Here is an 11384-nt window from a genome sequence, read left to right on the forward strand (position 1 = left end):
CTATATCATTAAATAAACTCTTATAATAATAATGATAATAATAATAATACATTAGTATAATTACAATAATTGTAATTATTATATGTATATTAATACTCTATCTGAAATATAGTTAAATAAAAAGTACAATGTTTCCTAAAGTAGTATAAATTAGAATAAATTTGTAAAAAATATCAAAGTATTTAGGGTTAGGCATGTCTATTTTATGCTAATTTCTGAAGGGACATTTTTACTCCAATAGACTGATTTGATAGCTGTCACTACTTATTTTGGAGATAAAGATTTTACTTTCATAAAATGTGAGTTGAAATTAATTTTAAATAAAAATCATTTAAATAAAATAGATATACTAAATAAACAAATTTACTTAGGCTAGTTAATAAAATAAATCTTAGAAGAGACGAATGGCCTGCCTGTAAAACAGGTTGCTGTTAATTACCCTTAAGTAGTTTTTTTTTCTTTTAAGTTAAACTTTCCCTTTTTCGTTTCTTACAAAGCATCGCTTTATAAATACAAAAAGAAAACAGAACTGACATATTTAGCCCAATTTAAATCTAAATCTGACAACTTCCGGTATGCTTCTTGCTAACAACTGCGAGCTTGACGGTTGTATAGAAGTGGAGAGATGGTTGGCTGGAGAGAGATAAAAAAACACTTAAATTAAAAGTCATTTTTAGAAAGTCAAGTTATCAGTCTGTAAACTATAAAACTATTGATAAATCCGATCAGTGGTAAGACAAATCTGGCATCTGTCCACACAAGCACACAAATACCAACAGATGGAAAGGAGCCAACAACTATGGGACAAATGGGATTATGTGATTAAGAGCAGAAATCTAATCAGCGGGAGACGGCTTGTGTGTGGGGCTCTGAAACCACTGAAACCACAACCAGAGAGAAGTTTGTTTGACAAACTGCTCTAACGAAACTATTTTCCAAATATGAGCTCTGAGTGTTGTACCTGTTAAACCAGTTGGTTTACAAGAGTCATGTGTGTTCTTCTCACACATGTATAAAGGGGCCCTTTCTACCATGTGCTGTCCCCACTGTGACCCTAAAACATTTGTTCCAGCAGCAGAAACAGACGTTCAGTGTAAGATTTGACTCGTGCAGAATGAGGAAGCTGCAGGATTGAAAAGTAGAGCACAGCAGCAGCATGTCAGCTTCCCCTCTGTGCTCACAGAGGAAACTGACGCATGACAGCATGATTAAAGGGAGAGGCATCTCAGATTTTTCAGACTTATCATTTGTTTGTGAAAGAGCATTTTTGTCTCTAGAAACCAAAAAGGGTGGAGGCCCGAGAAAAAACCTTGCTCCCCTCCAGATGTTCAGCCTGGCTTTGCTCCACTCACAACAGGCTTTGAGCACATGAAGAGCTTTAAATTGTAAACTGCCCTTCAAATGCACGACTTTGTTTTTAAACCCTGAAGCTGTGAGACTCTACAGCTTTCAGTTTCAAGGAGAGAGTACTGAGAGATTCACTAATACCATCAAACCCACACCAACAAGGTCAATTTCTGTCTTGGAGTGACTCTTGCATGAGACAATCAAATGCCAATTTATACTCTTTTACATCACAAATCCTCCTTTCAGTCAGTCAGGAGACACTAGGGGGGTCATCAACCAACGGGGGGCTTTAAATCTGGTTAACATTTTTAGGCTAATATCAATAGAAAGATAGACTTAGAATTCTGGTTAAAAAAACATTCTTAGTCAATATAATAAGAAAAACATTGACTTAGGATTTTAAACAGCAAAATAATGATTTGGTATCTTAAAATAACAGGAACAATTCTCAATGATTTATATTGCAAAAATAATGATTAGGTATCTTAAAATAACAGGAACAATTCTCAATTATTTATATTGCAAAAATAATGATTAAGTATGTGAAGAAAATATAGGAAATATTCTCAAAACACAAAATATGCTCAAAATAAGATATTCTCAAAATAATGACTTGAATATCAAAATAGTTATTTAGTATCTCAAAATAACAGGAAATATTCTTAAAAAATGACTTACTATCACAAAGAAATAGCCACAAAACACAAAATATTCTCACATTATAGGAAAATGTATTCTCAAAATAATTACTTAGTATCTCTAAATAGTTGGAAATATCCTCGCCAAATAACGAGAAACTTGATAATTTTCTCATTATGTTGCATCACTAATGACTTCGATTTTTTTGACCACACTTGCAGATATGAGCTCTCATAAATGTCGTGTTTTAGTCTAATTTTCAGTATTTCTCCACCTGAATCTATTCTTGGCAGCTTGTAGAGGACTTTAACATCATTTAGACCTTCATGTTGGGTTAATTGTTGGGTTTTGTCTTTTAATGGGATTTATAGACAAAAAAAAGAAACTTTTTTTTATATATATATTTCAAATAAATCCTTAGGATGGAAAGAAACCCCAAACCTTGAGAAAAAACACATAGGACAAGAGCTCAGTGTCCTTAATGTCCCTCTTTTCTTCATATCTGCAGGAAACACAGATTCATGTCATTAACATAACAAATGGAGGTGACGAGGAGAAAATTTCCATTAGTCAGATTTGCATGTGAGGGAAAAAAGTGCTTGGGTTAAAGTATCTGCTGCTTCTCTGAGATACTCTGTTCAAACCAGATTTGATTCATGTTAAATTAGCCTGCCTGGTCAGCCTGCAGACCCTCATTAGAAGCTGTTTGTGCAGATGTCATGCAGCACGGGTCAAAAGAAAAATATAACTGTTAGCTCCTCTTTCCTGAGGTTCACCGCTGTTTCACCACAGCTGAATTTTAAATCTGTGACTCAGCTCTCCTGACATTTGAAGCAATAAATAGTTTCCATAAAAATGTGTGATAATGGATCAGAAGTGAACAACCTGCAATTTCACCCCTCTAAGAATGAGTTATTTTGAGTTTAAACCTAGTTCAGGAGCAAGTCAAAAGTCCAGGCTGCATTTTTGGGACTTAAGAATGATTTATTATCATTCTGTGTCAGAACATTTATTAAAATTTTGTGCCAGCATGCGGTCATGCTTGTACAAATGTATGTAGATAGCTTCTACAATGGCATTTACTTAGTCAAACAAATATATAATAAATCTTCTGTTTTTTTATATTATTTAAATTTCTATTGGCAGAAATTACACAGGCATCACACACATTGTTCATTCAAGCCTCTTTTTGTTTTTTAAAGAACAGAAGGAAAAAGGGAAGAAAAATAAGAAATGTATATATTTAAAAAATATATAAAATGTGTAAAATACCAATTAAAAATTAAATCTAAAAAAAAAAACATACACCAGGGATACATTTCCAAATAGTCTTTCACTCTACTTGTCAACCTTAAATCCTAAATATATAAAAAAATAAATCAAATAAGTAAAAATAAATAAAGGGTACATCAGCAGCAAGCATCTCAATTATAGTGAAAGAGAATACATGTGTTTATCCTTTAGGTGTTGCATGATTACCAATAAAATAGTAATAAATCTTCATATTTGTCTCTATAAATTACAAAAACATAAATGCGTTAATTACAAGTTTAGCACATTAATGGACACCAAAAAGGAGCTTAACTCTTCATTGAACGAAAAAATAGTCTGACATTTTGGGAAATATTCATTTTTCTTGTAGAAAGTTGGAGAAAAAGTTTGATACTATTCTCATTTCCATATTTCTATTTTATTTCCATTTGTACAAATCTCTATTAACTTCAGATTTTTATTTTATATTGTGTTTTAATATTTATTTTATGTACATACTTACTTATTTGTATTTCTTATACAGCAGCAATTGTAACAAAGCAGTTTCCCCTCAGGGATCAATAGTGTTTCTGACTGTGATGTAACTGGAGCCAGCAGCCAATAAGCTTAGCTTAGCACAAAGACTGGAAACAGCTTTGTCTGCAGGTAACTAAATCCTTTAAAGTTCACTAATTAACACATTGTGTATAATTTGCTTACTAAGCACAAAAACCAAAAGTGTACAAAAGGCATGTTGTGGTTTTTTAGTTGGAGTTGTGTGCCAAACTGTTTCATTGCCTGAACCAACAAGCTGAGACTCCATGAATCTACTGCTCCTGGCCAAGAGAGATACGTAATTATAGTCATTTTTCAAAAAGAAAACATATACATTTATTTGCTAAATCACTGAACTAGTCCATTTTAATTTACAGGGGTTTTACAAAAAAAAAAGATCCATGACAAAACTAGTGTCTTTTTTATTAGTTTAATTATGTTACAATAGGGTCTGCATATGCACAGTTTTTCTCAATCCCCAGGTTGAACCATTTGCCTTTCCCTCCTTTAAAGGCACTGGTGACTATTCTCGCCCAGCCGTGTTCTCCCTGAAAACAAGACAAAATAATCATCAGTTATTCTGCATGCAGGAAATTAAGGAAGCAGACTTCTGTACGGCATTATAATGAGAAACTTTCTCAAAAATAATCACTTAGTATCTAATAATAATGAAAAACTCTGTCAAAAGATGTGAATGTTTGTCATTATTATGACTCAAAAGAACTTGAGTGGCAACTAAATGGATAAAAGAGTGAGTGAATGAATGAAGTGAGTGCAGGCGGGTGTGGTGCAGACTGAGAGAGAGACCAACCCAAAACTCTCCCCAGGAGTTCCTGACGATCCAGTACTCTGTCCCGTCCTCCGCCACACCCCAGCCCGCCACAGAGATGATGTGATTGGGCAAAGACAGAGGGTGAAACTCTGAGAAGATCCCTCCGGAGTATTCCTCCAGGCCGCCGGTGGCCATCAGGGCGCAACTGAAAGACAGAGTAGAGAGTTTCTGTACTCTTTTAATGCGTTTCTTTTGTTTAAAGTCTGTTTGTTGGATTTTTTTGGAGGGCATAGTGTGTAAATTACAATTGGAGCCGTTTGTGTTAAATATAGAGGCAAGACAAAGTTATTTCCAGTTTAAACAAAGCATGAGGATTGAAAAAAACCAAATATAATTAATTATAAATAAATTAGAAAAAGCAGCATAGAAAAAAGAAAACTACAACAACTACAGGGTTCATAAATCTCTGTAGGAGTAAAATTCAAGCCCTTTTGAGCACTTTATAAAGAAATTCGAGACTCTTAAAGCTTTTATCATCACATCTATTGTTACTATAAATGCAGATTCAAAAAATATAGTTTATAGTTGACTTTAAACCCACAAAAAAAAATCAATGTATACTGTATACTGGCAATTTGTTTAAAACTTTCATTGTTTGTGCTTTTTTTCTACAAAAAAAAGGAAAAACCTTTCATCTCGGAGCCCAAGTCAGTCAATCTAACTCTGGTCTGACAAATAGGTTGTGGGATTATTAAAATAATTTTGGTTTGAGTAATTGTGTAAATGAACCACCAGATTATGTTGAAATTCAAACATTTTTCAAGACGTTTATTCGATTTCAAACACATCCCAGACCCTGAAGACGTAATGGTTAAAAAAAACATTGTTCAGGACTTTGTACGAACCCTGAGTAGAAGAAGCAAATATAACACAATTTTCTTCATGAAAGAAAATGAGATTATCGCAAACTGTCGAGCACACAAGGAAAATGAGTCAGATCATTTGACCATAATTTGTTGAGGCGGTTTCCAGATTTTCACGACAACGTTTCTCTTCATAGTTAGTTAATACTGAAGGACTCCCAAAACGTCCTTAATTCCCAGTCTTCTTTGTACATTACTTTGATCACTAAAATGTGATGAGTCATAGAGTATTTCTTATGGGTACACATGCTGGTCAATTTTTTATTTTTTTTTGGCAGTGCTTTTGGGCTGTAAAAGTAAAATGTGTACTTGTAAATTGAATGTGTCTCACTCAGTGTGGGAACTTTGAGTGCCAAGTTTCACATTTTTCTGCTGCACTCAGATGTTCACAAAAGTTATCCCTCGCAGGGTCCATGTTAATATGTGTAAAAAGTTAATGTGGAAATTCTCACATATTTTCTACTTGTTCTCAAACTTAAATTTTTCTTCTTTTTTTTAAAGATTTTTTTTTTGGCATTTTTGCTTTTTATTGAAAGTGATAGATAGAAAGGGGGTGATAGAGTGGAAGACATGCTGCAAAGGGAGCTCAGGCCGGATTCGAACCCGGCTCCGCCGCAGCAAGGACTCAGCCTTAATGGTAAGCGCTCTACCAGTGTGAGCCACCGGGACGCCCCAAACTTAAATTTTTCATGCAATTTTGAATTCTTCACGTCACAATCTTATTAACCCATATTTTAAAAGACAACTCGTGAAAATGTTTCCGTAAGGTGTAATGGAACAGATCTGCAGGTATTGGAGCCTTTTTAAGACCTTGTTAATACTGCATGGATTTAATTTAAAGACAAAATAAAGCTGTCAAAGCCAGAACTTTACGAAAGAATAATAAAGATGTTAAGCTATAAATGGGCAGGATGAGGACATAAAGCTCAGGTGTGTTTATTACAGTGTGTAAACAAACCATCAGATCAATACTGTTAAGACTTTAAATTCATATAAATGACTATTTGAATACATATTAGAGTGAATGTAATTACACTTGGTGCTGTTATGCTTCTCAAAGATTTTTAGCAATGATTAAATATGCATCTGCTAATAAAAGCTTCACCATGATCAAGACTCATTGTGTGAAAAGATCTCTCTCTTCGCACGGAGGGCGGACTGTAGGTGGATGGATAATTAGAAAATGACTGGGGAGGATGACTTACTCTACCTGATGGGCCCGTTGGTGTAAATTTCAGCTTTCATCTTGTCCCTTCCAGAAACTTCTCCGTAGTCGCCCACTTTCCACACAGTGTAGTTCTTCACCACGGCACACGACTCAAAGAAGGAGCAGGTGCCACACTGGTTAAACTGCTCGCACTCTAAAACAAATTACATTATTCATAATTACTAGCAGAGCAGTACAATTCATTTTACTTTTCAATTCTATATAATTTCCACCATGCATGCTACATGTTAAATGTCCAGTGCACTGTTAAATGTCACTTCATATTGCACAGTAAGTGCTCTGATATTGCAAATTTGTTTAGTTTAAGCCTCTACAACTAAAACTACACAACTAAACTGCAACTACAGAGCTATTTACATTGCCCTGAATATATCCTGTTTATTAGTTTTATTCCTAAGTACAAACTTATCATTTACTTTATCATATATGTCCTTAAAATGACTAAATAACATTTTTCTAGTCTATCCTAAATTTCTTCAAGTCCGAAATGTAAGTACCCACTAAAACGGATATGCACTCTATGGCCAAAAATATGTGGACACCAAACCATGACACCCAAATTCAACCTCAGAACCCGTCAGCTGTCTGTCTGACAAACATTTAGCCTTTTATGCCGTTCAGAGCATTTCCACCAAAAATAATTTGGTTCAGAACCCGCAAACTTGCAAAAAATAGCAGGTTTTTTTCAAACCTGAAGTAGGAAGCCAAGTGGTTTTGTCTTATTGTATAGGTTGGAAAGAGAGGATGAAGTCTTCTTATCATTAATACTTGTTCAGTGCTTATTTTTGGATAAAAACAGATAGCTGTCATAACAGAGCGAAAGCTTTCAGGTCATCAAAGCGATCTGCCATCTGTTGTGTGTTGTGTAACTCCCTCTGCTGATGACACATCCTTGGTTACAACTGTTCCGCTCACAACTGGTGGAAACGTGGGCTGGTTTACTAGATAACACCGAGGCTAAAAGAATCCTGAATGGAACCGGTTCAAGAACAATATTTCTGGGGTTCTGGTGAAGCCAGCAGCTATCCGGTTAATGGATGTCCAGGCCAAGAACGCCTCTTTTAAGAGACCTCAGATGTAAAAAGGAGTGGGAGACAAGAAGCTGTGGCTGCATTCAGCCAGTCTCTAAAGTAAATTTTTATATGAACGAAGATAAGTAAACCAAAACGGTATTTTTTAACCTGGCTTTGTGCATTAGAGTATTGTCATGTTGGAATTAATAGGGCTTTGCTCAAACTGTTGATCCAAAGTTGGAAGCATTTCAGCCTAAAATATCATTGTAAGATGCAGCAATACAACTTCTGTAAAAAGATCCATATTATATATATTCATACTTTGGTTTTTTGCTTGGTAGTTGTTGCATGTTTCATCAGGAATGCCTTCCTGGTGAGCGTAGGAGTAGACTCTCATGTGATCTCCTCCGTAACAAGAGCCCGCCCTCCCGCAGTCGATCACGTTCTGGACTGACAGGTACGCCGACGGCCACACTCCTCCACGCTTGATGTTGATACGGTCTTGGACAAAAGAAACAACAACTGTTCAATTGATAAAATTACCTCAGTGCTTCAGTCTTTTCTTTTTCTTGCTCATGTCACTACTGCCATATTAACTTGATACTATGCAGTCAAAAACACAGCAACTTACTGAATGAACAAACTGAGGAATAAATATATTTTGATCCGCATGGCAAAATGATAGGGGTCCAAACTGATTGTGAGCATTTGGTTGTTTGTTTCTTATTTCTTTGACAAAAAAGTCTTGATTTTCTTTTAAAATAATTCATGCAGATGCTATGTTGAAGTACATAAATAAATCCACTTTCAGGAAACATTTGATTTAGCTTAAAACTTTCAGTGAAGACATGGTTCACATGACTACATTTGTAGCTATTTTGATAAACATTTATTGCCTTATTTATTCAAAATGGGTGAACATATTGAAAACAAATCCAATCAGTAATTTTCGATCTCCTGTTTAGCGCATTAACTATTAAAAAAAAAAAAAAGACAACCACCACCTTAAGCATGCGTAAAAACTTTTATGCGCATTTTGGAAGGTTTTATCAAATTTTGATGTGTCCATCAAGCGTTTCTCATGCGAATCTTCAAAATTTGCAGGGATGATGATGATGGAAACACGACTAGTGAAGTTAGTACTGTAGATGACTAAGTCTCAAGACGACAATGAAAAAACAATTTTGACGAAATAGAGGGGGAAAAAATCACAAAATTGGACATTTATAAAGCAGAAGAATATTGAAGGAAAAATTCAGAAGACTTTAAAGATTAAAATGATAAAATAAACTTGATTATTACAGTGCCACCTTGAGGTGAGTGAGTGTCATCATATGTGAGTAATGGCTGGAATTTGCAACCAACCTGCTTATTTTGGTGACTTTTGGTCTTTTTTGGAGGTCTTTCGCTAAATGAATAAATAAAATACTACATTTGCATGCTGTATACAACCCATCTTCTATCCTTCCCTCTGTTCTCATCCCATTCCCTCCCGCCTCCATCCCGCCTGCCGTTGTCAATGGTTACCAGCTATTGCACTGGTGGCTCCCATGGCCCAGCAGGACCCGCAATACTGAGGGATGTGCTGGTTCCGTGTGACGCTCACATAGTTCTTCCCCTCGATGTTCCTCCAGTCCCAGGACGGAGGAAGGTCAGACACCTTCACATACTCATGTGGGCGGGCATGTGTCCTGAAATAAGTCACAGAGTGAGGATCATAAATAGACAGGCCATAATAATCTGGTAATAAATATAGAAAGATACAGTATATCTGTGATATTAAATAGAAACGCATATCACAGAAAAGTCGTTTCAATTTGACATTTCCATGAAAGATAATCTTTACTTACAGCCTCTATAACTGTCAAGTTGAAATAATTATCACAAAAAAGTCCTAAAGTACATGTCATCTACGGTCATTAAATTGCTTTAACTGCATAACCTTAATGTCTAATTAGGTGAAATTACAGATAATCAGTCAAGGATCATTGAGGTCTTTCTACATTAATAATAATTATCCTATAAGTCTTGTCCTTAATTTTGCGCATTCATGAATCAATAAATCTCACTTTTTAAAAATGCTGTGGCATTTTCATTAAGCAGCTGATGAATGTTTAATGATGGAGAACTTGGGGACATTTTTATTAATAAAATATTGTGTTATGGCTCATGATGATATACAAGGCTACAAGAATGTGATGTCCCCACATGAAACTATGCAAAATTATCTTTTTTTACCCTCCACATTTTACTGGATATTTATGTAAAACTGAGTTCCACTTAACATTAGATTGAAATCTGAGGAGACTGGAGTAACTTCTATATTTACTTCTACTCCTCTTCCGGCCAGAAAAGTAGCATAAAATGGAAATACTCAGGTAAAGTTATACTTGAATACATGAAGTTACTGACTGATTATCGTTACATTAGGCTACTATAAACTATAAACTCTGGGTGCGGAATACTAAGGAATATTAAAAGGGGAAAATATGCAGTGGTGGAAGTATTCAGATTCCTTACTTCAGTAAAAGAAATTTATACCACACTGCAGAATTACTCCACTACAAGTAAAAGTCCCCCATTCAAAAGTTACTTAAGTTAAAGTACAAAGGTATCAGCACCAAAATGTACTTAAAGTATCAAAAGTAAAAGAACTCGTTATGCAGAATGGCCCCACTCAGATTGTTAAATATATCCAAATATACTATTGTATTGATATTTTTGCTTATATATAAGCAGCTCATTTTAACTACTTAATACACTCTTTGGTTTAATTTATATATATAAAAAAAAACATAAATTCATAACATAAATAATTTGTTCGTATTTTTCATGTTTAATCTTGACCTGAAAAGTAACTAAAGCGGTCAGCTAAATGTATAGCAGTAAAAAGTAAAAAAAAAACAATACTTTCCCCTAAAATGTAGTGAAGCAGAAGTTTAAAGTTACATAATTAAAATAAAAAGAAGTTAAAAAAAAAAAAAAAAAGTTACATAATTACTGTGGAAATTCTCAAGTAAAGTATGTCAAATGGTACAGTACTTGAATAAATGTACTTAGTCACATTCCACCACTGAAAATATGTAACTACATGCAAATATGTGGTTAGACCATAGACTGTAAATGAGGGTTACACACATATAACATTAATAACGGTATCGTAAAATTGAGCCGTTAGTTAACCCGGAAAGTTAACAGCAACACCAACTCGCTCATAAACAGTCGCCGTGAGAACAAAAATGTACACTATTTCGTCACTAACCTGACAGAGTCTGGTCTGTCGTCTCTGATGGGTTTGTAACAAGGCTCGGATAAAAGTCTGGAGGAGCTGATTTGCAAAGAAAACGATGCTAAACAAAACAGCAACGGCGTAGTGATTGAAGAAGACGCCATGTTTGTTGTTTGGAAGTTGACGCTCCTCTGTCATGTGACGCAAGCACGCAGCGCCCCCTGCTGCTTCCTTATTGGTCAGAGGAAGCAGAGTGTTTTCAGTACTGACAATGAATGAACTGTAATACTTTTTATGAAAATAGGAAAATAACTCCACGAGGGAAAGCATTTTGGGATAACATCTTTATGAAAACTGAATGGAAGAAGGCCTGGACATTGCCTTATAAGTATTGTGGTTCCAATTAAATAAAAGAGGTTCACATCAA

General features: G+C 35.0%; 1 protein-coding gene across 2 annotated transcripts; it reads right to left on the reverse strand.

Annotated features, from left to right (window-relative positions):
- Positions 1-3336: 3336 nt before the first annotated feature.
- Positions 3337-11143, reverse strand: LOC131979722 (cathepsin Z). 2 transcript variants are annotated; one of them, XM_059343710.1, is made up of 6 exons: positions 10991-11143; positions 9256-9419; positions 8050-8229; positions 6698-6848; positions 4604-4769; positions 3337-4340 (listed from the first exon to the last, which is right to left on the reverse strand). In XM_059343710.1, exons 1-6 carry the CDS (start codon positions 11119-11121, stop codon positions 4227-4229), a joined length of 906 nt encoding a protein of 301 aa, XP_059199693.1. In that variant the 5' UTR covers positions 11122-11143; the 3' UTR covers positions 3337-4226. The 2 variants fall into 2 exon arrangements, with proteins under 2 accessions (XP_059199693.1, XP_059199692.1); XM_059343709.1 differs by having other exon boundaries at positions 4204-4769.
- Between the last annotated feature and the right edge of the window lie 241 nt (positions 11144-11384).

The sequence above is a fragment of the Centropristis striata genome, chromosome 11, assembly GCF_030273125.1.
Source record: "Centropristis striata isolate RG_2023a ecotype Rhode Island chromosome 11, C.striata_1.0, whole genome shotgun sequence".
Taxonomy (NCBI): Eukaryota; Metazoa; Chordata; class Actinopteri; order Perciformes; family Serranidae; genus Centropristis; species Centropristis striata.

Excerpts from the sequence above, each read along its gene's own strand:
- LOC131979722 (XM_059343709.1), bottom strand. The coding sequence starts at position 11,121 with ATGGCGTCTTCTTCAATCACTACGCCGTTGCTGTTTTGTTTAGCATCG. Across the intron at positions 9,420-10,990 it reads GACAGACCAGACTCTGTCAG|GACACATGCCCGCCCACATG; the intron begins GTTAGTGACGAA and ends GACTTATTTCAG. Across the intron at positions 8,230-9,255 it reads AGCCACCAGTGCAATAGCTG|ACCGTATCAACATCAAGCGT; the intron begins GTAACCATTGAC and ends CTTTTGTCCAAG.